The following is a 27539-nucleotide window of genomic DNA, read 5'->3' on the forward strand; positions in this document are numbered from 1 at the left end:
CAGCAATATTTCCAATTTTTTATAACTGGACTGTTACCCCACATCTTACTGCAGAGACATTTTTGGGAATGCAATGTGGTTTCCATATTCACCCTTACTAGTGATATTTAAAGTGAATGCTGTTACAAATAATGCATTGTAGTAATAAACAAAGTTGTCACCGTGGGTGATAGAATTCTTCCTGGCTGCACATGTAGGCATCTCTACAACAGAACAATCAAATGTTGTTTGTCCTGGTTAACTGTTGGAAAATAAATCAATATTTGCTTGTTGGAATAAAAATGCATGACTTGATTCATACTTATACATATATTTGCACTGGGGAAGAGTCATAGCTCTGTTTTGATAGCATTTCTGCATATGTGGTTTTAGAAATGTGAGTTCAGACATGCCGTTCATAACTTACTTCACAGAATTATCACAATAATCCTACTAAATAACCCTGTAAGGTTGGCCAGTCATCCTCCATCAAAGAAGGAGAAAAGACTGAGGTCACGCACAACTAGCAAACTCATAATGCCTTTCCTACTCAGGTGCTCTCTAGATGTTTTGAATGATGCAAACAGATTTCTAAACAGGATCAGCAGAGCTGGCTTGGAACAGCTCAGTCTCAGGAATATGGAGGCTTCCTACTCCTAAATATTTCTTGGTGCTTTTGAGCAGAGCACTACAATACTAGAATGGGAACCCCAGAAACTTCTATGTGGATGTTACGCACTAAGAAATCCTTCCCTGAATCTGGTGCTCTTCAAATGTTTCAGCCTGCAACTCTCACCATTGGCCATGATGGCTGGGAATGATGGGTTGCAGTCAAATATATCTAAAGGGCGCAAGATTGGGGAAGGCTGCCATAATAAGACTTGAATTAAGTGCATGGCTCTTCCAAGCCATTAAACTAGCCTTCCCCAAGTTCGTGCTCTCTAGATATGCTGGGAGTATCCCCCGTCAGTATGACCACTGTGGGAATTAAAACCAAAAGCATCTGGAGGACACTGGGCTGCCTTCCTCTGCAGAAAAGCACCAACCCACATTCACAGCAATGATAATATATGACTTATTTTATTCAACTCTTCCTCCCCAAAGCTTACAGCAGTGAACTGTCCCAAAATTCTGTCTTGACAACAATCTTATGAAGTAGGTTAGGAAGAAAGAGAGAGAAGAAAATAAAGGAAGTAACTAATCCAAAGTCATTGAGGAAATGCCATGTCACAATATTATTATTAAGTCCCTCGGGGTCTAATAATGTCTGTAAGTCATTTGTGGCCCAAACACGCCACCCCACGGGCAAGGCAACTTTTCAACCCTTCGCAGATGGGAGGAGTGAAAAGCACCCTGTGCATGCACAGAAGTAGCCTTAACAACCACTGCACAAGCCCAAAGCCTGGACCTGCCAGCACTGCCTCCTTCAGTCTTTCCCTGGACTGCAACTCCCACCAACCTCCTGCCCGCCTTGACTTGTGTCTCTCTAAGCTGCGGTGATAGGAATTACCGCACTAGGGAGCGGCCGACTGAATTAGCGCGAGGCTTTCTAGGCCTGTTCAATGCAAACAGCAAATGCTGCCTGGGGGATTATGGGAATTGCAGTCCGACACAGTTTAGAGAGAACCGAGCTTGAGAGGCGTCAGAGGATGGGAAATGCTGGACAAACGAGTTCCCACTGTGGGGCTAAGCCCCGCGAAGATTGCACACAAAACGGAAGTACCCTCTCCCCCACTTCCGGTTCCTCTTCCAGATACCACTCCCTCAAAACTTGGGCTCTTTCTTCCCCCCTCAGGAGATTGCTGCTTTCTCACCCTCCGGTCGGAGATAAGAAGTCTGCATCCTCCTCCTCGGCGCCCCCAAACATCCCGCCGCCGTCCGTCCGTCCGTCCAAGCCGGTGGGCAGTGACGCAAAGCGCGGCGAAGAGTTGACCGACAATGTCGTAAAAAGCACCCCCCCCCCCCGGGATGGCCAAGCTAAAGAGGGAGACGAATAGAAAGGAAAGGACGCCGGCTGGGCCGAAGCACGTGACCGCTACAACTCGCCGGAAGGCTCAATCTTCCTCCTGTCGCGGGCGCGGGTTTGTACCTGGGCGGAGCGCGGCGGAGCCAACCAGAAATGGCTGCGCGGGAAGGGGTGGGGATAGCACGTGACGCGCGCGGCGCCCAATGGGGGAGCGGGGCAGGCGGCCGGCTCTGCTCGCGGACACGTCTCTGAGGCGGAGGGAGGAGAGGTCGTCGGGAGGGACGCGCGGCGAGGAGAGCGCGGGCGCCCGGCCAGTGAGTGAATGACGGGGGGAGGGCGGCCTGTTCCGGGCCGTGCCCCGGCGCAGGGGGCTGGTGGCGGTGCCGGTTCTTGTCCCCTCTGGGAAGATCGGGCAGGAAAAGGAGGTCATCCTTGCTCAACCTGAGGTAGTCCGCGCTGTTTGGACTACAGCTCCCACCATCCCCAGCCAGCACGGTGTATCCTGCCTGCCCCAACGAAAGCTGCTGGAGAGGAGCTTGGCTGCGATTCCCACACTTCCCAGCCAGTTTAGCCCAGCCTACGTGGAAGGCACTTGTGCTGCCCTCCCCACAACCCTGTGCAGTTGGCGATGAGGAGAATTGTTGCACAAGCCCCATCTGCGGGAGCGCCATGTTGGGAAGGGCCCTGGCTAATGAGAAGGGAAGAAAATCAGTGGGAGCGGCGATGTTTTAATAAATAAATAAATAAATCAGGGCGATGAAGCTTTGCTGGAGGGGTGAATGAGTGGAAGCGAGGATTGGAGCCAATGGCTTTCAAAGAGGAGGGGCAGTGGAGAGAGAAGGGCCAAGGAAGAGTGGCTTTCCGGGGGTCCCCCTGCCGCTTCTTTCCATTTTCATCCTCACAACAGCCCTGTGAGGTAGGTAAGGCTGCGAATCAGTGATTGGCCCAAAGGAGCTCCATGTTTGCCAAGTCCCAGTTCAGCATCCTAACCACTGCAGCCCATTGGATCTCCAGTATACCAGGCCTGGGGTGCAAGAGGCTCAGATGTGCAGAAATCCATTGGAAAGCTACATAGCTCCCCCTTTGAGCTTTAATTTTGGGGGAATTGACACACAGTGCAACCCAATTGTAGGTTGTGGGCTATGCTCTAGATGTTTTGATTTTCATTTCCCACCAGACAGCCAACCTGGGTTAGGAATCCTGGAAATTGTAGTCCAGAACATTTAGGAGGCACCAGTTCAGGGAGGTTGTAGTGGGAAAGAAAAATTGGTTACACTGGCTGGAGAAATGCATCTAGGATTGTCAGCCAATGGAACTAGCTTTCCAGGTGACTGGTGTATATGATCTAATCCTACATATCCACCTACATAATATTATAAATTAGCCATTGATTGATTGATTGATTGATTGCATTTATATACCACCCTAATAGCTCTCTGGGTGGTTTACAAATCCCTCTCTTTTCAATTGATGTGAGCCATCAATGCAAAATCTAAAAAAGTCAGTGTGGATGCTTGGAAATGCAATGTTTTTCTCCTGACCCGTAGAGGAATGGCTTGTTTTTTTCCACCTCTGCTTTGATGGCTACTGGTCCTTTAATGACTAGGCTGCCCGGCAAAGATGGAGAAACATTCCAAGCCTTGAATCCTCTAGATTTCCAAAAATACAAAGTTAACACTTAGATCTTCAGAAGGATGCTTTTCAGGCCTGTGCTAGGCTGACTTCTCAAATGTGACACTGACTGCTAGAACCTTGAATCCTTGCTGATATTGCTGAATTTATTCTGTTGCAACTTTGTGGAAAACTGAGCTTTTAGCTGTGCTTATTTGCCTCTAGTTGCTTTTCTGGGCATTTGGCCAAGTTTAGCCATGGTTTAGAATGCCTTTGTGTACCGAGTTGGCTACACAGCTCTCCTAAAGGAATTAAGAACTGATTTTATAAAGTCTTTTACACTTTGTGGATTAACTAAAAAAAAACCTCTTCTGTAATAAGAACTCTCCGAAAAGCTGATTTGGAATTGATGCCTCAGAAACCAGCTGTATTTCCCCCATGAGCTGTGTCTCTAAAAGGCACTTTTTTCCAAACAGACAAGATATTCAAATTCTGTGCACCTTCACTTCTTATTGCTTTGACCGAAAGTGTGGCGTTGATTCAGACAAATGTGTGAGAAGGGGCCTGCCTTTTTCAAATGTTGTTGCTAGATGGGCAAAAGATTTGCGTGCTTGCAAAAATGCAAAGTGGGAGAACAGGAGCTAAAGAGAGTGTCCTTCCCTACAGAGGAAGAGCATAAGCTCCTTGCTTTATTGGGATCAGGGAACAATGCCACTGGGGGCCCCCTCTCTGGATGGAAGTTTCTAACTCTTCTATCAGGCTTCTATCCTCAGTGGAAGTCTAATGATGGAGGCAATTTTGGCTACTCTGTCCGGTGTATGTGTGTTTTGTTTCTTTACATTTTCTTCTAAACAGGCATCTGAGGGTATCTTGACCTCTCTGGTTTTCACCCCTCAGAATACCCCTTTTAAAGAATTCTGGAAGGTCATCCAATACCACTTGAGTGACCTTGGAAGGTGCCACAGCTCTTTCTGTGTTCTTAGCATTTGCCTCCTGGTGTTGTGGCAGCATCTAAAGTTTGAGGAAGGGGAATCTGGAAAATCCAACACTTCCTGGGATGCTTTCCCGGCACCACGGGGTCCCACTCCTTGTTGTTGTGTTGGGTTTAGTTATTTTATTATGTTGTGGTATTTTATTTTAGTTGTTGTTTCAAGTTGTTTTACTTGTTTGTATGTTTTTGTTTTCATTGTATGATGCGTGTGTTTGTGTGAAGAGAGGCATCTTAGAAACTAGTATGTTTCTGATACAGCCTATTGCTCACACAGAAAATGGGTAAAAGCTCTGCTCCCCAACCTGTGCATCATTTCTCGAGGTCTGTTCTGAAGTTCAGCAAGTCAGAGCATGCCTCCGCTCGTGGTTGCAGCAGGGAGTTCCTAGAGAGCAGCGAGCAGAAACTTTACTGCAGGGGTCTCGAACTCGCGGCCCGTGGGCCAATTGCCAGGATGAGCAGGGCACGGGGGAGGGGCCCTGCTGCCTTCAAAGCGCCGGCGGCATCCGGGCCAGCCGTGGGATGAGCGGCCCACCACCACCACGGTGGTGGAATACTTGATGCGGCCCAGCCTCACTCAGACTCTATTTCCAGCGGCCCCCAGGTCAGTTGAGTTTGAGACCCCTGCTTTACTGCTTCTTCAGGATCTTCTTCCAACTTCTTCAGGATCTTATATGTGTTTGGAGGTGCTGTGTTTGCCAGGGTGTGGCCCTGCCCCAAGGGCTTTTGTACCTGATGTCATGCTGCATTTTTCCAGCGGAACTCGAGCTCGAGGATAATCCAGCACCTTGACTGTTCTGCTACAGCTCAGGAGGTGTCATAGGAGGATGCCAGCTTCCACTCCCCCTGTGCTTGCCTGTTGCTAAATCTCTGGCAACTGAGCAGCCACGGACCCAAGCCAGCATTCCCCTGCTGGCCTCCTCCAGCTCAAGCTGCTGAGTGGTTGTTGGAAACTCAGCTGGCCAGCAGACACAGGAATGCTTCTCAAGGAAGGCAAGGGCATGTTGGCTTTCTCTGCCTCGGTGCCACTCTCCTTCGGCTTGGAGGTGGAGGTTTGTTTTGGCTGTCTGCTAATGACACCTGGCAAGCGCTGAGCTAAAACAAATTGCTGACTTCTTCCCATGTTTAGGACTGCGGGGGAGGCAGGGAGCACCCCTAGGATTGGGATTAAGCCTTCGTTGGTCTCCAGCACCTGGCACACAAGATGGATGAACCCTGGACAGGTTGGAGCCTTCACACATCGGCCTGGTTTGAGCATAATACTGAGCCATGGTGTGGTTTCTTGAAATCTGGCAGGTCCCTCAGTTTACACGTAGCAACAACAGATGGCTTAATTGACCCATGGCTTGTCATTTACCAGATCAGCCCCCAAATGGCTGTCAGAGAATTGATCGATTGTGTTGGGAGTGAGAAGAATGGCTGCTCTGGGCTCTTGTTCTCAATGAGCGCTGGCAGGTTTTAGAAGAATCTGAATCAGAATGTAAAACACATCAAAGGGGAGTTGGGGAGGAAGGGCCACTCAGCTGTGACCCTGAAATGAGGGGAGCTAATGCGGATGGCCAAGCTCCCCAGGTGGACAGGTTGGTTTCAACCAAAATATACAGCCGATGGGAGGGGACTTTGAGAATGAGTGCTTCTCAGAAGCAGACCAGGGAGCCCCAGCTCTTGACTCCACGAGCAGGCATTGGCAGAGGCGTACAGCCCCCTTAGACAACTACTGTGTGGACAGGAGGCCAGAAAGCCCCTCCTGAAGAGATGAGGCCTGGGCATGTTCAGAAGGAGAGCTCCTGAAGGTGATTACTGCATTGTGTTCAGCAAATAGCTCTGTGCCTGCTCAGAGATTCATTCTGGGTTATTTGTGCTTCTGGGTCAATAATACTTTGCAAGAAAAATGACCTGAGGCTTTTGAATGCTCAAAGGAGGAAACTTCGGCTCATGACAAATTGTTTGGCCAATTCCTGCATTGTTTGGTTCTCACCTGCTTTCTTCTTCCTTATCTCAAAAGCTTTTGTGGCACTGCAATACTGGCAGGTAGAATGGCTGATTATTTTTTAACCCCTCTTGTATGCCACCTTTGTAATTTGGCAGAACAACCTATGAACAACCCACCGTTCTGGGTTCACCCGTAATAATAACCCATAGTTTAGACAACACAGTTCACAATTCAAAAATAGACTATTGATTTTGTGTGTGTTGCAGAAGCAGGAGGGATTGGTCATGGTCAACTCATAATTTCAGGCTCTTGTATAATGACAACACACAATTTAAGCAATCCATAATATGGATTTTATCATATGTGAACCAAATTGGTGTCAAAACCCTTCCTTGCAAACTTGCAAATATGGTACATTGTTGACTTACAGAGTCTTGTTCAAGCCATGACTTGGTTTGCATGAAATGACTACCCATTGGATTGTTATACTCAGCAACCTGCAAAGGAACTGATCACGTGTTGCTGAGAAAAGTGGAAGGAACAAACATATCCCACCATGCATGACAACCCATCTATTTCTAAAACAGAAATTTGTTATATACTAACATCTGCCATGGTTTGTCAGGATGTCTGGACTAAATGTGTGGCTTAAATATAGCTTGCTTGTGTTACTGTCCACCTTGGAAGGGCAAGAGCAGCCTGAAAAAGGAAAAGCCAGGAGAGAAACAGATGAGAAATGAAAACAAGCCCTGGTTTGTTTGAGCAAGAAAATGTATGGCTGAAGCGACAAACCGTAAAGGTAAAGGTTTCCCCTTGATGTTAAGTCCAGTCATGTCGGTGCTCATCTCTGTTTCCTAGCTGAGGGAGCCAGCGGACCACAGACAGTCTCTGTGGTCATGTGGTCAGCATGACTAAACACTGAAGTGCACGGAACGCTGTTACCTTCCCACCTAAGTGGTACCTTTTGATCTACTTGCATTTACATGCTTTCGAACTGCAAGGTTGGCAGGAACTGGGACAGAGCAATGGGAACTCACCCTGTTGTGCAGACTCGAACCGGCAACCTTTCGAGCAACCAGCACAGCAGTTTAAACCACTGTGCCACCTGCATCCCCTAAACAAACCACAGTTGAAATAAACCACAACTTCGTGTTACATGTGAACACAGCTATTCGCTGCACCAGCAAACCAAGCAGCACTGTGCTGCCTTCTGCATCCCTGCTCTTCATTTCTGCCCAGCATATGACTCATCTGACCTTGGGCTGTGTGTTTTTCTTGTCAAGATGGTGTTAATGAAAAGTGGGCACAAAGCTAAAATCAACTTCATGAGGGCATTGCCCCTATCCGGAAGCACCATCCTGGGTTTCCAGGGCTCTAAAGCTGGCATTCCTCTTGAGTAAATAGTCAGAGCTTTTTGTATTTTTCCCCTGATTGACAGTGAACCGACGTCAACATCCCGTTGCCAGGAGTTGGAGCTAATGCAAAGTGGGAGTTCCTGGAGCAGTGCTGTGCTGGACCAGGGGGAAAAATTCCCTTCCTCCGCTTGACAGTCTGCTGTTGGCGGTGCTGCTCTTTTCTACCTCAAGCAGAACAGAAGGAAGGTAAATGCAGATCGTGTTCTCCCAAGTCAGATATTCCTTACTGTGACTGTGGTGGTTGAGCTGCAACTCACAGGGAAGGACTTCTGGGCGAATCCCTCAGAAGGCTGCTGGTTGGTGCAAGAAGAGATTCCAGGTAGGTGAGGGACGGGACGGGACGGGACGGGAAGGGAAGGGCTACTTCAGCAGCTGGATGAATGTAGATAGCCGTAGATAAAGTGATGGAAACACTATCTGTAGACGTCGGCTGCAATGCTTGTACTATCTGGGTTCCCTAGGGGGTGCCCCCAAACACTTTTCTTGGTGCCAGCCAGGTTCCCTGCACCTTCTGATTTCTGAAATTCCCTTTCTTAAGACTTCCTTTAAATTAAAACGTCTTAAAAATGGGAGACTTGCATCCTGTCAAGCAGAGTACCTCCCAGCACCATCTTTGTTTGGGCTTGAGAGAGAGATGGTGTATTTTGGAGTTCAGAGTCCAACCTCTGCCTTCGATTTAAGTTATTTGGTCTCACCTGTTTGCGTTCTGCAGAATGAGGGCTTTGTGCCTAGCCATGCTCAGTGCAGCAGCTCTTTAAGGAGGGGGAAGCTGTCTCCATGGCAGTGGTTTTTTAAGAACATCCACAATACTCTCTCCAGAACTCAAGCGCGCTCTCAGGAGGTTGGAGAACACTCTGCAGTGCTGCTGTGGCTCACTTGAAACAGCCTTGCTTCATGCCTGGCTGCCACGTCTCAATGAGGGAACTTCTTAAGGGCCGATACTGTGCTTTCGGGACTCTAGGCCAGCCAGACCCAATTCTGAGACGTCTTCACGAGGCAGTGCCTTGTCAGTAGCATCCAAAACGCTCATGCTTGTGATGACCGCGGACCCATTAAGTTTGTGCTCGGCCATCAGACCTGTACTTCTCTTCGATGGCAGTAGCATGGGGAGACGCCTCGAAGAAGAGCAGTGGCAAATGAAAAGGTTTGCCTTGCTTTGCATCTTAGCTCAGACGCAGAATGCACATTTGCAGATAATACTGAGCCACCCGTGCAAACAAGATCTGCAGTTAGGGCTCCAGAAAAGAGCAATAGAAAGTGGGGAGTTCATATCTCCCTATTCTGGACCAGCTATGAACGTGGGGAAGGGTTAGAGTTAGAGAGCTGTCAGTTTCGTGCTTATATTAGGAGAATTAATGTCTCGGCAGGTGACACTGCCTTTGCCCCCCTTTTTGGTGAACATCCTCATTTAGCTTCTCCCCATACCTGCCATTTTGAGGCTTCTGAATTGGGTTAATAAGTTGTTCCTCTCTTTGAGTATTATTCCCCCCCAGTCCTCATCAGCTGTGCAAATTAGCCTTTGTACAATAATGCCATGTCAGTTTTCTTGTATGTTCCCTACTTTACCTTACCTGTCAAAGGAAACACCTAAACTTGCAAGGGAATTGACCAGAAAAGACCACACGTGTTGGAGAGGTCCAAGTTTACTCTTGCATCTTCCCAAAGACCAATCATAAGAATTTTAAAAATATGTATGTATTTTGATTTCTATGCCGCCCAACGGCTAACGCTGTTGCAGCCCTTGGGCCTTGTCTAGGGTGTAGGTTTTAGGGTTGCTGAACAAGTGGTGGTTGCTCTGAAGTGCCATTTGGGCACGCGCTGGGGGGCTGTCTCTGACAGCAGAGCATGCGCCACCCCTGGCATCAGCGGCAGTGTCCCTGTGCTTACTGGTTGCTGGGGAGGGTCCGCACAATCGTGTCTTGCTTGTGGGTTTTTGGTGGGCAGCTGGTTGGCAATCGTGTGAGCAGACGGTTGGATGAGGCAGACGCTCGCTCTGATCCAACCAGGCTTTTCATACCTTCCTGGAGAGTGTTTCTTCTTCTAGTAGAGGGAAGGTATGTCTATATGTGAGCGCGTGGGGTTAGTTTATAGGGAGCATTGAAGGGACCAAGAGAAAAAAATATTTATTGGAATGAATTTAAGACAAGCAGAATATGGGGGGGGCGGTTTATGTGCCTTGACACCCCCACTACTCCAGCAGACACGCTGTCTGGTCTTTAGGGTGGTGCACCCCTGCTTTGGGAGAAAAAACATGATGAAATCAGAGCAGCCTAGAAGTTAATAATTACCATCCAGGTATACACTGTGGATCCAGTTAGTGCTTGTCCATTGGAAACTGCTCTGTAAAACTTTGATCTGCTGAGCTATTGCCACATGGGTGGAAAACTGGTCTTCTGCCAGCTGTGAGTGGGGATGCCAACTTGCAATGGGTGGGGGAGGGACAGCCCCCCAGCAGCCCATTCAGAGATGTTCTAAAGTGTGGAAAGCTCGGAGTACTGGTGCCCTGGATCCTTGAACTGACAAACTGTGTCCAGCAGTCGTTCCGTTTCTCCTAATGCCCAGCATCCTCTTAACCTGGGATGCAGGCATGAAAAACACCTGTTCTTATGCCACGTTTGGAGCCTCCCCCAGCTACCATCTCATATCCTGGAGAGAAGGGGAGGGTTGCATTTCCCTTTCTGTGGACTCTGGCTGCTGGTCTATTTTTATGATATCCCAATGGATCCCTGTACCAGTCACAAAGGGCAGTATCTGTCCCTGCCCTTTCTCCAGCTCTGAGCTGCCAGCTCACCTGACTGATCAAAAGGAGGCAACCTTTGTGCTCATCTAAGGTCACAGAGACTTCCTCTTGCAAAGCTGAAGTCAGAAAATGTCACATCACCAGTTTAATGGCCCTCAGTTACAGTGGACGTGCTGGGTTGCAACCCCCATTGTCCCCAGCCGTCACGGGGTGGGAAGGGAAATCACAGTGCCTTCTGAAGGACACGAAGCTCACGAAGGCTCCACTGCAGAAGCCACTTTCTCTCAGTTTGGCTGGGTCTTCTGCCATGGGGCTGAACAGACCTTCAAAGTGTCGTTTGGATGTTGGCTGATCCCATTGGCTTTGTCTGTGTGGTCTACCCTTCAGTAGGTGGGAATGAGCTGCCTAAGAGGAGCCCGCTGGTCTTGGTTGCCCCCAGTCCCGTTCTGCACAGTGGTGGTGGCTCTCCTGGGACTTTTTAAAATGGCACTTTGATTGAATTAGCTTCAACATGGCTTATGACAGAGAATAAAAATGCAGGCAAGTACACAGACCTGCGAGACCAGCCTTCTTTGCCCCCAGTCGATGAGGTTGGAATATTCTGCTTTTGGGCTGTGCAGACCCAGCCTAAGTGGCCAAAGGAGCAGTTCTTTTTCTGGCTGTGGATTGGCCAGTTGCGCTTTTCCCTGCTGTTAGAGGGAAGGGATTCAGCCAGAAAGAGTGTTTCGAAAGTACTCTTAGTGCAACCAGGTGATTTCTTGGTGTATGATTCATAAACCATATCACACTGGCTCCGTATTTACAGCTCCGGCTGCAGGGAATTTCCGGGCATCACTTAAGGTGCTGGCATTTATCTGGCCCAGTTGCCAGATTCGTATGACTCTGCCTCTGGTTGAAGATCACCTTTACGGGGTCTTTCTGTGTGTCCCACCATTGACAAATTAAGTTGGTGGGAATATAGGATCTTCTCCATGGGAGAGCTCTCTGTTTGGAGAAGTCTGTTCAGTTTTAAATGGTCTGTTCAAGCCCCTTCCTTCCACTGGGCTTTTTAGTATGGTAAGAGCACAGTCCCGTGCGTGCTGAGACAGAAAAGGTTCCACAACTCTCACGTTGGCATGCTGAAAGTTGTAGGCCTTTTTTCTGTCCAAACGTGCATAGGATTGTTCCTTAAATCTTACAGCCCCACGCTTGGCCTTTAAATAGCTTTAATGTTTTTAACATTTTAATGTGTAAGAAATGTTTCAAGTTTTAATTACAAGTTGTCCTGGGTGTCTTATTTAGGCCAAAAGGCAACTCATAAACGTATACATAAAATCTCCCAGGGGTCTTACATCTTCTGGCTGATGGGACCAGAGGCCATAAAAAATAAGCTTACAATCCCAAGAGGGCTCCCCCAGTACGTGCTTGTCTTTAAAACCGCACAGCTGTCTTTGATGCGGGACAATTTGCCACAGGTCTCCGCTTCATTTCTGACAGTGGAGTTGTACCTCGTCTCCCCGCCTCCATTCTAGTCACCTCGCTTATGTTTGTGTGCATTTCTGACTTCCCTGTAAGTCTCCAGCACACATCTCTCTCGCAATCACCTACGCACTTTCCAGGGGCACACGCTTGTTGCATGGAAAGCCTCAAGGCGGAGTGGGAGAATGCCCACTGCTTCCCACTCTGGCCTTTTGGCTTCCAGCAAGGTGCAGATGTACGTAAAATGCTCTAATCAGTTGGCACACCTGCCTTGCCATGCCAGGACAAAGTTGGGTGCTGCCCCAGAGTTCAAAGTCACACGACGGCTGGTTGTAGAACGAGCATTGTGGTGCTCCTCTCCTGTTCATTCGTTTTGCAAAAAGGGACGAAGGAATCGGGATAAACAAACGAGCGAAAGCAGATTATTTTTTTCCAAAAAGGTCTAACCTATATAGTTTTTATCTGTCTACTTGCCAGCTTACAAGCAAGAACAATATGCCAAGCTATACTTCTTACATCCCTAAGCAATCATGGTGAGAGGTAATTACACAGTCATGTGCATAAGGAAGGAGCTGGCTGTTGTGTGAACAGACTTCCTCCTTTGAAAATAGTGTGTGACAGTTTCGCTTGGTTGGAGTGGATAGTAGGAATCTCACCTTACAACCATGGGAGGCGACACCTGTGTTTATAATGCCTGGATTCTTATTGTTTGCTCAGGAGCCATGAGCTTGAGTGGTTCAACCATCACAGGGTATTTTGCTAGTGTGTGGTGTCCCTACCTTCCCCCTCCCCCCCCGCAACTGCAGTGCAACCCTCAAGAGCACCTCCATAATGAGACTTGGCCCTTGTGCTGAAAGAGACTTGTGAGGAAGGTGATCTTTCAGGTAACCTGATCCTAAACTCGTTCAGGGCCTTATGAGATAGGAAGACTATCTCTGCAGAACAGAATACAGGCGTTACTCTGTTCTGCAGAGTTATTCTGTTTTGTTTAGTCACAAAGTAGTGTCCAACCCATCATGACTCCATGGATAACATTCCTCCAGGCTCTCCTGTCCTCCATCCCCCAGAGTCCACCCAAGCCTACACCCACCGCCCCAGTGGCCCCATCCAGCCACCTCCTCCTCTGCCGTCCCCTTCTTCTTTTGCCATCTATTGTTCCCAGCATCAGGGTCTTCCCCAGGGAGTCCTTCCTTCTCATTTGGTGGCCAAAGTAGTTGAGTTTCATCTTCAGTATCTGGCCTTCTGCTTATGTGCTTTTTCGAAAGGTCTGTTTGACCACTGTAGGATGCTGAGCACGGGATTAGATGCTCTGGTCTCACAGCAGAACCCTCATTTTTTCCCAAGAAAAGGGCCCAGAGAATAGCTCTGTGTGACACCATATTCCCAGTCATGAATGTGAGCCGCCTCCTGAACCATTGCATTGGGCATCACAAATGAAGGCTTCCCCTGGGAACTCTCAGCGCACTCCAGGTGTTTGATCGAGTGCTAAAAATAGTGACATCATTTGATGTGGAGTCGTAGCACTGGACGGGTGTCAAGAAAAGGCAAGCAAGCAACTTTTCTTCCCTGCGTTGTGGCCTTAAGCTTGTGGGAACACAGCCCAAAGAGTGTCTTGGTTTGTTTTTTGAAGCGCAGAGGCATTTTGCAGGCTGGAAAAGTGGCACAGCCTATCCCCCCGGCAGACATTGGCTCCCGGAGTGTTTCAGTACCGCTGGATGCGAATGGTCAAGTGTGTGCTTGCAATCATGAGGACCCGTTTCAACTTGTTCCTAGACTGACCGCTGCAGGCAAGCTTTGGAGAGCCAGTGAGGGATTGCTGCCGCTGCAGCACGCACAGGCGCCTCTTGGGATCCGCAATATACATCTGCACACAAGCAAAAGGCCAGCAGGCTTGTGCTTCTGCAGTGGGTCCACAACGCACCCCTCCCCAGGAGGCCTTCCCCCTTCACCTGGTCCCACTCCCTTCCCCCCAATTTCTAGCCATTTGACTGGTCCCTGCAGTTTTTGTGCAGTTTTCCCCTTGTTCCACAGAGTTGAAATGCCTCTGTTCTGGCCATTTAGCTGCAGCACTTCGGAAGGAGGCTGGAGCACCACCCGAGTACTTCCCTGCTCCACCTCCTGGAATTGTCCCCTCTACCTCCTCTCCAAGGTTGGTTTTATGACCTTGGAGAAGCAGTTTGTTCAGTATTTTCCATGCCAGCCGTCCGGCTGAGTGGGGTCCATGCACACAGCCCCAGTTCTGAAAGCAGCACGCTGCTTCTGACCTCCGACCTCAACATCTGGAGCACCCCATTGCACTCTTGAGGTTGTCCGGGCTCTGTAGGATGTCTCTGTATTTTTTCGGTGAGAAAGTATTGAACCAGGGGGCAGGCACAGAGCAAAGCAAGGGACTGCCCCCCCTTTATTTAGGTCCCAAGGAGTGGCCTTGTGTTTTGCAGTTCAGATCCTCTGCCTTGGACACTGGATTGTGAGCAAGCCAATTTCTTCTCATCCTACCAGTTTGCCTGTTGGAAGGAAGTGCTTTGCAGTCAGCCATGTTCATGGTAGCCATTTCCGAATGGGCCATCCCCTGCCTTGTGACAGCAGCTTTGTGGGTGCACCTACCACAGTCTTAATGCTCCACATGTGCCCACCAACCCAAGCAGCCTGGGGATCCCTCTTTTTAAGGAACCTGCCCCAAGAAGCATACAATCCATTTCAGAAAATGGAGTGGGGCGACAGCACAACTGCTGTGCAAAGTTTCACAGTCCAATGCATGGAAACAGGAAAGACCAAAAATGTTATCTTTGACAGTCAGGGAATGGGGGATAGAATGTGTGGGGTATAAAACAGAGAGGGCTCCTTGATCTCAGTGTTGGTTTGTCCGTCCCAGCATGCACATGCTTCATGTTTCCATATGAGTGTGCTCACTCGCATTAGTGCCTTTGTACAAGTGCTGAGGTCCAGAGGGCCTTCCTGAGCTGCAGGATGCGGCTGTTTGCTTTGGAGAGGAAACAGTTAAGCCCTGGCAATGAATATCAGGAAATGGAATAAAGTGGAAGCCGCATTCTGGTCTTATGATGCCAAGCTTTAGAGTATCTCCTGCAACTGGCGGGACACAGAGCGTGTGAAGAGTCCTGGGCTTCCTTCTGCAGGCATTCGCTCTGAGAATTGCTTAGCCAGAGGTAAGAGTCCCGAACTTGTGTCGGGCGATACGAGAAACGGCTTCTCACTCACCTGTACCCTTTGCTTTTTTATTCCAAGCAGGTGGGAGCAAAGTGGCTCAGATGTAGCAGAGTTAGAGCAAGTGAACACACAGACCTGGAGCCCAGCCAGCTGTGTCTGCCTGATGTTTGACTAGACAATTTATTTGGGGAGAAGGGAAAACAAGTCTGGGCTGTGTGTGTGTGTGTTCTGCTGCCTGCCCTTGGGATGGTTCTGGATTCTTTCAGACCAGAAATACCTGCTGTGTTACCATATTATTGGAGGATTGCCTTTACCTTATCTCATGTTGCAAGGTGGAACTTCCTAGTGTGTGATTGCTTCCCGATCTGCCTGCCAGCAGGGCTAACAGATTTTCTCCTCCTTAACCTGGAATCTCAGGCTCCACGAGCAGGGTTTGAATAACGCCGAAGCACGGGAGATCCAAGAGCTGCTCTGCGGGCCGAAGTCTTTTGTTTTCCAGGATCATGATTAAGCTCACGTTTCGCTTTCATGAGTATCCTAGTGTGAAAGGCTGAACTATCCTACTGAGTTTTGCATTGTGTAAGCACAGTGAGGTTATGTGCCTCCTTGGACACCCAGTTATTGTGGTGTTGTGTGCAGAGTGCTGAACTGGGACATGGAAGATCCGGGTTCTAGTCCTCACCTACTCATGGACTTCACTGGGTGACTTTGGGCCAGCCGTTCACTTGCCACCTCACAGAGTTGCTGTGAAGATAAAAGGGAGAGGAGGACGATTGTGTGAGTCAATTTGAGTTCCTTGCAAAAAAGTAGGCTATAAATGCTGTAATAAATGGATATTAATAAAGAATGAAAGGGCTTTAATTTCTGCTCGCCACAAGGCTCAGTGGGTCACTCTGATCTAGTCATAGACACTTTGCCTAACCTACCTCGCAGGGTAGTTGTGCGGAGAATTTAAACTTATGTCAGTACTTTGGAGGAAAAAGGGTGAGAGATAATTTAATAATCAGTAAAATGAAAAACCTTGGAGGCAGCACCGCTTTCCTGTGCAGTAATCATACTTAGGCATGTAGGATTTGATTCACAGCTTTTAATTACTGTATGTTTTGCTTTGACGGCTCCCTGCTCATCCTTTGCTTTAATTACCGTGTGTTCAGAAGAGCTTGTCTGACCACTGCGAAGGTGGTAGTGTTAGCGTTTAGGGCGTTTCTTTTGGTCCTGTCCCTACATCCGTATGTTGGCTGGAATCCAGAAACATACTTCGGCTCGCCCATGGCTTTCCGGACACCCAGTAGGACTTTTCCTTTTGAGCCCCTGGAGCAATGTGCCATGCTGCAAACCTCTTTCTCGTGAGCCTAAAGCAGTTTTACTCGAGAGGAAGTGGGGGTTGTTCCCTATCCAGCATAATATAAGCAAACATTCCTGTAGAAAAGCTTATTTTAAGAAGACAAGTCATCTCCACCATTTTGTTCACACACTGGACAGCCAGCTTCCTGCTTTCCCAAAAGCTGGCGTGAGTGGAGTAGCACCCTCCCACCCATCTTCCCCAGCTGTCAGTGCTCAGAGGCATGTTGCCTGTGCCGGCTCTACAATTTGGAGGTCCCTCAGGCGAGACACCAAGGTGGACCTTCTCCTTCACTGAGGCCACCTTCTCCCCAACAGCCCCCTGCTGCTGTCTCCCATGATGTGATTCCCCCTTGCTTGTTTGCTTGGCTGGCAGAGAGGCAGGAACCAGGGGGTGAGGACTTCAGGGGCTCTTGCTGAGCGTGGGCCTGCCGGGGGAGTGAGGCCGGGAAGGCCAGAGCCACCCGGTGAGCTCCAGGGCCAGGTGGGGGGTTCAGATGCAGGACTCCCAGGTCCACACTCAGCCACTGGATGTTCTCTCTGTTCACCAGCTCGTCCAGGACAAGGGCTTCTGGCGTGTGGCATACCCAGCAGCCTGCCGAGGCCATGCCCGTGTCCTTTGCTAAGCGGCCACAGTCAAACTCTCGAATAGTCTTTCAGGCAGGGTGGTTAAAGTCTTCCCAGCTGGAGGCTGAAGTCCATGTGGAGAGTTTGGCAGGGGGAAAGGGCCTTGACGGGGTGGGTCCAAACACCAGCCTGTTTTAGTTTAAATCTTGGTGCCACAGAAAAGACATTTGAGAGGAGAAAGCAGCGTGTGCAAGGACTGGGACACTACCCAGCGACCGGTGACTGGGGTGGGGGGCTGCCGCAGACCCTCCAGGGGGCCATTCTGAGGCCTGCGTTGAACAGGTGGCCAGCATCCACTTCAGGGCTCACTGCAGGCGGTTGGCGTGACTTGCTTGCAGCCACACACAGCCAGGCCTTCTCATGCTCCAGGTGGTGGAAGGTGGGGATGGGGTCTGTCCTGTCGCACGGCTGGAGGCTGGCGCTTTCCACACCCCCCTGTGGCCCCCTCCTCTGCAGACTAGCTAAGCCTAAGGTTTGTGCGGAGCATCTGTTCTCTTTCCCAAATCAGAGGCTGTTTGAGCATCAGAGGACAGAAGGTGGCGATTTCATCTCCACGCAGCTTTTCCATCCGGAAGTGGCAGCTAAATGGATTACAGGCCCGCCCTCTCGGTGCTTAATGCCCCTTGCTTGATGGCTGGCGTTAGAAGGACACGCTGGGGAGGGGCAAAGTTGCCCTGGGCAAGCCAGGACCTTTCTGCTCCTGCTTATCTCTCTACACTAATGTGATTTTTTGGTGCTCTGTCCCCAGCCATATGCAGAGCTGCCAGTTAGGAGCATTTAGAGCCCCCAGATGATTGACTTTGGAGCTGATGCAATTTAAAATGGGGCTGGAGAACAACCAAGCCCTGCGGCGGCCACTTTTATGAACAATTATGGCCAGATCTGCAGTATCCAAACAGAAATCTGATTAAAGCACCTCTCTGTTAAGCCACTCAAGTGCTCTATTGGCAGGAAACGTTTCTGCATCTCGCGTATTGTTCTTTCACTAGTAAACGGCCCCCAGGGAAGAGACTGGCCAAACTGCTGGTGGATCACCGATGGCTCATCCCTGGCATGGCAGGAACGGTGGGCGCAGCTGCCGTTTGCTCGCACTCCCCTTTTCCTGGGGTGCAGGGAGGGGGAAGGGGCCTGGGAGAACGGTGCAGATCATTCTGGAGCCTGTGGCCTGGTGAGGGGAGCCTGTAGCTGGTGCACTTTGGCCCTGAGGTGTTCGGCAGGGCGGCAGTCTCAGGCGCAGGCAGGGCTGTGTGAGGGTGGGGCATCTTCCTCAGCCCCTCCAGCCTCTCAGGGCGCTGAGGTCAAGCTTTCAGCATCGCCAAACGAGCAAGAAAGCACCACGTTGCCTGCGGCTCCAGAGTTGCCTTCCTCTTCCCTGCCCCACGAACACAACAGGTGGCAGCTCAAGGGGTTGCCCTCCTTCTGAAGGGGATCCACAGACGCGTCTGGAGGCTGGCGACTCGGGGAGCACCCTCACACAGGCTGATCTCGCCTTTTCCGAATCTCCCACACAATATGTTCAACACACAGCTTCTAGCTTTGCTGGAAAGTTCAGTCTTTCTGGTCAGAGAGATCCAGAAGAGTCAAGTGCTCCTGGGCAGGCATCCAATACACGACTCTCAGGATTTGATGGAGAAGCATAGCCCCTGTCAAAAAAGACCCAGTTTGCCAGCTTTGGGGAATGGATCTTTTGTGGCTGGCTGTGCCACTTTACAAATGGGCAAGCAACCTACAAATCCTAGCATTCCCAATCTACCGGCTCAAAGGTCTTGGGGATCCCTGGTGTCAAAAATTGCTTTTTAAAAGTTAGGGTTTTTATTGTGTTTTTATCTCAAGGTTGTGAGCTGCCCAGAGGTGCTGTGGCACAATTGGGTGGCATACAAAGATTTTAACTAAAGAAATAAAGCGCATGTTTAAATTCTAGATTCCTAAAGTGTTCGGTCTTGGCACAGAACGCACATCGCTTTGGTCGAAGGGCCCATCCTCTTCCAGGCTGTGTGGAAAGGCTCTGCGCATGCGTCCTCTGTAGCAGGCAGCGCTCACGCCCGCTGTTGTCTGTGTCTCCCAGGCTCTGCCCAGCATCCCCAGCTGTCTCCAGTGCCTCGCCAGTCCCGCCACGATGTCTGCCGATCACCACATGATGCACATGGGCCACAATACAACCGGCGCAGCCGTGCCCACCTCGGATCCTCACGCGCACCACCACACCACGCCAGGGCACATGCATGGCGGAGGGATGATGATGATGGTGAGCCAGAGCCCCAAAAGTCGTCTCCTTGTTGCTACTCCAGGTGTGGTTGGAAGGAGATGCGTCTCACGAGGTCTTTCTAAATGTACCCAGGATCACTTGTTGGCCAATCTTTTTACCAAGCCTTGGTTCTGGGGAGCTTAAAAGCTCGCCTGTGGTTTCAGGGTTGGGGCTGGGGAACTGGCCGAAGACCCTCCTGCTCACAGTCTTCCAGTGTTAAAACAGACTTTTTTCTTTTTTGGTCTCTGGGCAGCAAATGACCTTCTACTTCGGCTATAAGGATGTGCCATTGCTGTTTTCGGGGCTCGTCATCAACACGGCTGGAGGTGAGTGAGCCAGTCGGCTTGGTGTCACCAAGGCAGATGGTTAGTCCCTTGGCCTCAGGTCTCCGGCAAGGCATCTTCAAGTGGGGGTCCAATCCAGGTGCCAAAAAGCTCCCAGGAGCCTCCCTCCAGGGCCAGCTGATTTGTGACTTACATAAGAGCTGCAATTTATGGATTGTCCCAGCCTAGAAGAGTAACTGGGAGTCCATTCTTGCGCCCTCAGTCCCATCAGTGGAACAGGGCAGGACACTGAAACTTGGCAGCCCAAGGGCCAACTCCTGTTTCAGCGAAACATTTGGGGCTACATCCTGTGGGTGGGCAGGGCCAATGCAAATGGGGCTGATGTGACAACGCCCCCCGACGTTGCCGTGTCTTGACAGAAATGGTCGGTGCGTTCATTGCCATCTTCTTCCTGGCCATGTTCTACGAGGGTCTGAAGATTGCCCGCGAGAGCCTCCTCCGGAAGTCACAAGTCAGCATCCGCTACAACTCTATGCCTGTCCCAGGACCAAATGGCACCGTGTTAATGGAGACACACAAAACCGTCGGGTGAGTAGAGCCTGAGCTCCCTGGGAGATGTGGGGAAGGCAGTTGGGACACGGTCAGGCTGGATTGGTCCTTTCCGACTCATTCCCCCTTTTCGCAGTCTGGCAGTCAGTGCCCACAGACCCCTCTCTTGGCATCCACCAGGTTTCCCTCCCCTTCTGCTTTTTATTTTGTTTCTTAAGATGTTTTAATTTAGTCACTCTCTCAGCAGGGAGGTTGGTATGCTACAGAGCTCCGTGCTGGTTTATTTGGGTTTCAAAGCGGGCCTTTTTGCTTCAGGGCCCAGACCACACCTCTTCCTTGGGCTTAGGCTCTTTGGCAACTTAACTTTCTTCTCATCTCACCAGTTTGTCTTATCAGAAATGGGTCTTCAGTGATGGCACCTGCACCCCCATAGCAGCCACTTTATGGATGCACAAGTCCCTCAACACAACCACCTTTTTCTGAAAACACCTGCAACACTCCAGCTTGCAAATGCACCCACTCCGCAGAACGCCTAGGGACCCCTGGGGTGTCAGGAGGCATTCTGCCCCGAACATGAGAGAAATGGTGGGGTAATCCCTCCCCTGCCAGCCCCAGACTGCCCAGTTCCTTTCTAGCTAGATCTTGTTGCTTAGCTCCCGACCTGACTACAGGCAGTCCCTGGGTGATGGACAAGTTCCGTTCCTGAGAATGACCTGAAGTTGGATTTGTATGTAAGTCAGATCACATCAGTAAGCAATGCTTGTCTTGTGTATGTGTGTGTGTGTTACTTTCCTATGCATATGAAACACTTAAGAAACACTTTCATATTGACGAAAACATCATAAATACGATACTGCATTGTAAATAATACAATAATACAGAAACTACAAGTACTGAAGAGAGAAGAGCATGAATCTGTATGTATGTGTAAACATATTCTTTATGAATCTGTATGTATGTGTAAAAGTCTATATTCTTTTCGGCGCCAGGTTAAAACCTTTTTATTTAACGGCTATTTTAAAAAATTAATTTTATCATTAACAGTTGTTTTTTATTTTGTTGTTTTATATAATTTTACTGTACTTGTTACTGTTTTATTGTTTTAATTCTATGTTGTAAGCCATCCCGAGATGCCGAGGCCTGTGGTTATGGCATATAAAAGTTTTAAATAAATAAATATACAGTTCTTAAAACAGTTTAGAACATTCTTGAGTTAACATTAAGCTTAATATCAGTTAATACCATTAACTGATGATGATGGAGATAGACCTGGTGCTGGAAAGTCTGGGTTTGATTGTGCTGCTGGAGGGTGAGGAGGGGGTTATCACTGAAGTCCAGCATCTGGGCACTGTGGAACAAAAAGAACGTACATACTGCATCTTTAGGGAACTATGTGGCAACTGAGAAACACATCACCAAACACATCACGTAGTTCCCTAGAGATACTCATGCCTTTTTGTTAGAGACAAGTATGGGTTGTGGGTAACCCAGACGTTCAAAACCCAGGGATTAACTGTAATACCATCTTCATAGCTTTTTGGAAAATTGGGCAGTTTATTTTTCTCCCTACTAATAACAGCAGTGACCAGATCTTCAATGAATCCAGTTCCTGACTTTTCCTGCCATCCCTATTCCTGCAGCACACACTGTTAACTTTTCTTCTCCCCTGCCTTCCTTGTTCTTCCTCAGGCAGCAGATGCTGAGCTTCCCGCACCTCTTCCAGACCATCCTGCACATCATCCAGGTGGTGGTCAGCTACTTCCTCATGCTCATCTTCATGACCTACAATGGCTACCTCTGCATTGCCGTGGCTGCCGGGGCAGGGATGGGCTACTTCCTCTTCAGCTGGAAGAAGGCGGTCGTGGTGGACATCACAGAGCACTGCCATTAACGCCAGGCAGCGAGTTTACCCTGGCCCTCCCTGAAGCCTTCGAGGACCAGGCTTCGTAGAAACACACTGAGATAATCCGTAGGGTGCCCTTCCCACCACGTTCCATTCCGTTCCTGGGACGGTGCCCGGGCCTCTCACTCCTCTCCCCCCACATCATCACCTTCTTCCGAGGAGGGGAGCACCAGAGTGGTGGGACGAGAGCCAACAGCCAGCTTCGAGCATCCTAACGCAGGATGATTGACTTACCGCATAGATACAATTAGCAGGTCTGATCATTTTATTATTATTTTTTAGACTGTACCCTGATTGAAAATAGTGGGCAAGAAGCCCAGATAATGATTCCATGTTTGTTTTCAGAATACTTTCAAGGCTGGATTTATGGGCATGGTCATTGAATGGTCCTAATTTAATCGGCAGTGGCTGATCAAAGCTACGGTTGTCGTCAGGCCAGTACTCTCCCTGCTTGGCAGTCAGGGCCTGCGCCATCTGCACAGAGGCTGCTGGTGCCTTGTTCCCTCAGCATCTGAATCTAGCTTTCTACTCCTTTTTCCTTTCCCCTCCTCTGCCCCAAACTGGCCAGTTGTACTAGCCTGGTTCTAGCCCTCTGTGCTTGCCGGCTGGATGTGCTTTCAGTCCTCAGGCCAGCCAGTCTTGCCTGGCAGGCCTGCTGCTCCCAAACAACCTCAGGGCTGTTCGTGGGCCATAACTGATAGGCAGGCCTACGTGAGCAGCCCACAGCTCCGTAGTGCACTGGGCACCATCCTTCAGTCATGAAACATGCAGACCGTAAAGCAACCTTTTAAAAAAGCAGGAGCAGGTACAGCGACAAAATGAGCACTAGCCCCCTTCTGGCTTGCAGGCAGGAAGAGGCAGCAGGAAAGCAGCTCCATCGTTTACATCTAAGCCTAGAACTACCTCGAACAAAGCTGGGGTTGAGGAGACTTAAGCTCTGTCTGTGCCAGCAGTCCAGGCCTCCTTCCATTCTGAGCTGAAGTCACTGCTTTTCCTGCTACATCTCTACCTACGTGGGCAGGAATGACTTGCAAGGAAGTGCCCCGTTTCCTGCATCAAAAGGCAGGCCAGGGTTCTTCCATCTCGGCTCGCAGCTGCAACCCTGAATGGGGCAAGAAACTTTTAAGAAGGTGCTGATTTCTCCCCTGCTCTGCTGTTACCAGGGCAAAACCAGCATCTCAGAAGCTGGCAGGAACTCAGAAGTTCCTGATATGCTCTAGGATAGTCTTTCCTGGCCTGTGCTGGGATTACAGCTCCTGTAATTTCCTAACTGCACTGGGAAGCCACTCACAAAGATAACCTGGTTTCAAACAGGAGTGCAGGCTCATGCCAGGATATACGCAGGGCCCTGCAGAAAGAGAGAGGGTGTTGTTCTCTGGAGAAGGCCTGCAGAAAGTATTCACCCATTCCCCAAAAGGACTGTGCCCCTTGTACCATTTCCGCCCCTCCACGAATTCTGCAAGGGAGAGTGGAGTCGGAACCTTGCTGCTGAATTCCTCCTACGGTGCTATTGTGCAATGCTGCAGTCATTATAAAGTGTCATAAGCTTTAGTTCGTCTGTTCTACCCACCCTCAAGTCTGCCAGAAGCATAAACAGCAAGTGTCAGCCAGTGACCCAAAATACAAGGGGAGAACATGGGGAAAGAAACCTGCCAGCAGGGTTAGTTTCATGCAAGAGAGTAGTTTTGCAGCAGGGAAGAAAAGAGGGCTAGGGCTGGCACTGAAGGTTTGCACAACCAGGCACCTAGGAGGCGGCACAGGCCGCCCCCCCCCCCCCCCAGATGGACTTCTCTTCCTCCTTGCACCCTGCTTGGGCAGCTCCCTCTGGGCCCGGCAACAGAGTGGGCAAGAAAGAGCAGCTGCAGCCATGGGCTCTTTCCCTGTTGGCCGTCAGCCTGTCAAGCAAGCTCCTGATGAGAAAGAGGATGAGCAACTGGTGACCTGGGCAGTGTGAAGGCAGGTTCACTGAGGGAGAAGTCCCCTGAGCACGTCTTCCCCAAGGAGCCCCCAGTGCCTGGAGCCAGTCCTGCTGCTAATGGTCAGCTTCTAAATGGTGCATCACTGCCTCCCTCGGCAGCTTTCGAGATGAGGCGAGACACACTCTCAGAGCAGATTCCCCTCAACGCAGCTTGTGCTAGCCAAGGCCGTGGGGTTCTGTAGGGAGTTTCTTCATAAGAAGCCGTGGTTGCAAAACTCGGTGGGATCTTTGGCACCTCGAAAGCACCCAGAGTTTGCTTTGCTCTGGCTGATTTTGACAGACATTGTGTCAACAAGGTTCCATTCCTTAAGGCAGTTAAAGACAACAGTTGTATCCTCTTCAAAAAGATGTTATGTTCTCCTTCCTTTTGAACACCTGTGCTAATAAGTAACAGAAGGGCCAAGCAGCACAGCTTTGGAATCACCAGCACAGAAGCGGAGCAGAGGTGGAATTGGCACCAGGGCGTCCTGAATCGAAAGCCGCATAGCGATCAGCTTCTTGGGCAGTGCAGCTGAGCTGGTGGTAAAAGCAACCCAGGTGGCTGCTCGGCCTGCCAAAACGCAGGGGCGCCGGCTGCGTTGATGTCCGAGGAAAAGGAGCGCCTGTCCTCCTGGCAGTGTGTGCAGACATAGCGCCGCCTTCCTGCCTTTCCCTTTGGCTGGTGGTTCTGGCTTCAGATGGCGGCTTCTGCAGCCATACGTAGGCTCTGCTGACAGGGAGACCGAAACGTGGCGAGAGCTGCCTCCTCCCTGCCCAGGTCTGTTCAAGGAGACACAGAGAAAGGCCTCACCACCTGCCTAGCCAATTGTTCTGGCACACCCTGCACAGGGCTGCAGCCTGAGGGTCTCATGAGCGCAGCTGGCCCCAGGTTTAGAAATGCCCCACTAGCTCACCACACATGACTTCCAAGTGTAGCATCTGATCTCCCCGGGGGGGGGGGGCAGGAACATGCCTCCCCCACGCCCACATGCAAGGCATTAAAGGCAGCAGCCCTCCTGTTGCTGCTGTCTAGCAAAGTATTTCTCAGCCTATTGCCCCTGAACATGGAGGTTCTTTTAAGCCATTATAGCCAATGGTGGGGCTCAGCCAGCACATATTAGGCAGTCTGGCTCTATTGGTCCACATCAGCACAACCTGCATGGTCGATGGCTGTGGCTGATGAAAGTTGTAGTCTGATGCAGCTGGAAGGCTAGTCCAATTCCACCGTAAAATCCATCATCAACAACTACCACTGTACCCCAGTGATACAGTTACACAACTGGTGCCCTCCAGCTTATTAGATTACAACTCCCATAATGCTCAGTGACTGTGCTGGAGGGGAATTGGGTGAGTTCCAGTCCACACCCATCCCGTGGTCACCAACTTGAGCCTCTTTGCCAAGTAAATCCAATGTTTTTTTCTCACATGGAAGGGATCTGGTTTCTTGTGGCACTCCCCTCTGTGGCCAGAGTAGAGAAAGGTATATTTTGTGTTTCATTAGATCCTGAAGCTGCCTGCCAATCTGATGCTGAAGGGGGGCAAAGTTACTGTCCCCCACAACCCACCTAAAATAACCTTCATGAATCAGGGCCTTGGGGTTTGCACATAAATGCCACTGCTGTCAACCAACCAGGAGTTGGAGAACCTGGCTAACCTTTTGCAACTTGTGCTTCCCCTCCATCCCCACATCAGTGTCCGTCTACCTCCTGCCCAACTTTGCTTTAGAACAGAATCATGGATGCTGTTGACCTTTAAAGTGCATCATTTATTGTATTTCGCAGTATATGTTAGATGGAAAGCAAATAGTTCTCGTTGGGCAGCAGCCACAATAAAGGTATTAGGGTGTCCCTACATGCAGGACAACGGCTCTGGGCCCCCATTCCACACCCCCTTGACGTCCTTTTGACTGAATCAGCTCTTCCAGAGGAAATCAGTTTGCCGTGGAGCAGCTGCATGTCCCCAGGAAGGACTCGCAACATTTTGGACTGGCTCTTTGTTTTTGTCATTCAGCTTTTGGGAAGCTGCCCAGAGAATAATCTCAGCCAGATTAAAAATAAAACAAACTTGTTGCAATTCCCTGCGTCCATTTGCAGAGCTCGCTATGCTTTCTTCGGCGAGGATGCCCTCCTCTTGCATCCAGCATTGGCACAGAATGTTGCAGACTTGATGCTTCATGGCCGCTGCTCCCAAAACCGCCGCTCCCAACGGCTACAGTCATTCACCGTGGCCTTTCTGCCTAGTCAGTGCCGCCTGCCACCGTCTCTGTCTCTGTGGTGCAAACAGGCCCTCCATGCAGCCCACACAGATGCATAGATACAGCTGGCTGGGCAAATTTGTTACGCTTTCCACAGCAGCCTGCAAGGCCATCACGAGCTGCTGGCAGTGGGGCGTGCCGGTTTAGCCCCATCTGCGCCCAAGCGTCTACAGCAGGGATGGGTGGCTGTGCCCCCTTGGCTGCACTGGCTCCTTCCCTCCATGCAATGGCTTCTGCCCACTAGAAAGGGGCTGCAGAGCACTGACCCTCGTGGCGCTCTGTAGGGCCACAAGCTCCCTCTGGCTGCGTGTCCCCAGTGTCACCAGCCAGCTCCCCAAAGGAACACGCGTGATGCGTGTTCCCAGGCAGCGGATCTGAAGCAGACCCTGGAGGCATCCAGCCGAAAGGCTGGACACAGGTAGCGAGCAGCAGTAATGGAGCCAGCCTTGCTCTGTGAGGGTGCAGCCCTGCGCCTAGCTAGGCAAAAAAGACAATCCTACAGCTCCCAGCATCCCCAGCCCTGTTGCAGATGTATGTCTCGCCCCGTCCTTGGCAAACTCGCTCTTTCGCTGCACTTCAGGTGGAGGGAGAGACCTCTGCGCTCTACCCATGTTTTTTGTCTTGATGCCTGTCTTGTGTAAGATTGTGGAAGGAAAAAAGTGTTGTCAGCTCTTGCTGTGACCAGTGGCCAAACTTCATTCCAGCCCACACAGGGCTGAGTTGATGGTACCATACTCCACGGCTGTGCTCAAGAAACAATGGTGCCTTTTAACCTGTGTGCAGAGCGTGTGTCGTCTCTTGCAGTACAGTGCTGCGCTGGCTGTACCTTGAATCCATTATATTTTATACATATCGATCATTCTGTATGTATCTAATAAAACAGAATCGTATCTTGCAGAAACCGTGTGGCGTGATGAACAGGTCTGTCAGGGTGCGAGAACAAGGAGGTGTGCTGGCCAGCACTGTGGATGCTTTAAAGAAGGGCTGAGCCGATTGCTGGAGGGGGCGGTGACCCCAACAGCTGCTGGTCCTGATGACTATATACTTCTTCCATGGTTGAGAAGAAGATGTCTGCCTACAGCAGTGGCTGGGTGGATTGCACTCACACACTGCTTCTGGGAAGT

The 27539-nt window shown here is 50.2% G+C and overlaps 2 protein-coding genes across 8 annotated transcripts in view; one reads left to right on the forward strand and one right to left on the reverse strand.

Moving 5' to 3' along the window:
• The window catches only part of FKBP15 (FKBP prolyl isomerase family member 15), a 34806-nt gene extending 32808 nt beyond the window's left edge, over positions 1-1998 (reverse strand). For 3 of the 6 annotated variants that reach the window (XM_044453103.1, XM_044453104.1, XM_044453102.1), the window contains exon 1: positions 1794-1997. In XM_044453103.1, coding sequence (XP_044309038.1) covers positions 1794-1846 — 53 coding nt within the window. In that variant the 5' untranslated portion in view covers positions 1847-1997. Of the gene's footprint in view, positions 1-161; positions 242-1793 lie in introns of all 6 variants that reach the window. The other 3 variants (XM_044453106.1, XM_044453105.1, XM_044453107.1) reach the window with 3 other exon arrangements.
• Positions 1999-2164: 166 nt separating this feature from the next.
• SLC31A1 (solute carrier family 31 member 1) lies at positions 2165-27316 on the forward strand. 2 transcript variants are annotated; one of them, XM_044453064.1, is made up of 6 exons: positions 2165-2259; positions 7916-8078; positions 19289-19468; positions 19722-19794; positions 20172-20340; positions 21991-27316. In XM_044453064.1, exons 3-6 carry the CDS (start codon positions 19340-19342, stop codon positions 22190-22192), a joined length of 573 nt encoding a protein of 190 aa, XP_044308999.1. In that variant the 5' UTR covers positions 2165-2259; positions 7916-8078; positions 19289-19339; the 3' UTR covers positions 22193-27316. The 2 variants fall into 2 exon arrangements, with proteins under 2 accessions (XP_044308999.1, XP_044309000.1); XM_044453065.1 differs by lacking the exons at positions 2165-2259; positions 7916-8078 and adding an exon at positions 8118-8211.
• The last annotated feature ends 223 nt before the right edge of the window (positions 27317-27539 follow it).

Source organism: Varanus komodoensis, unplaced genomic scaffold (genome assembly GCF_004798865.1).
Source record: "Varanus komodoensis strain SLA01 unplaced genomic scaffold, ASM479886v1 scaffold77, whole genome shotgun sequence".
Lineage (NCBI taxonomy): Eukaryota > Metazoa > Chordata > Lepidosauria > Squamata > Varanidae > Varanus > Varanus komodoensis.

What these genes read in the sequence shown, in the direction of transcription:
- SLC31A1 (XM_044453064.1), top strand. Translation starts at nt 19,340, where the DNA reads ATGTCTGCCGATCACCACATGATGCACATGGGCCACAATACAACCGGC. An exon ending in GCGGAGGGATGATGATGATG is followed by an intron (nt 19,469 to 19,721) that starts GTGAGCCAGAGC and finishes GTCTCTGGGCAG; the next exon opens with CAAATGACCTTCTACTTCGG. An exon ending in GAGACACACAAAACCGTCGG is followed by an intron (nt 20,341 to 21,990) that starts GTGAGTAGAGCC and finishes GTTCTTCCTCAG; the next exon opens with GCAGCAGATGCTGAGCTTCC.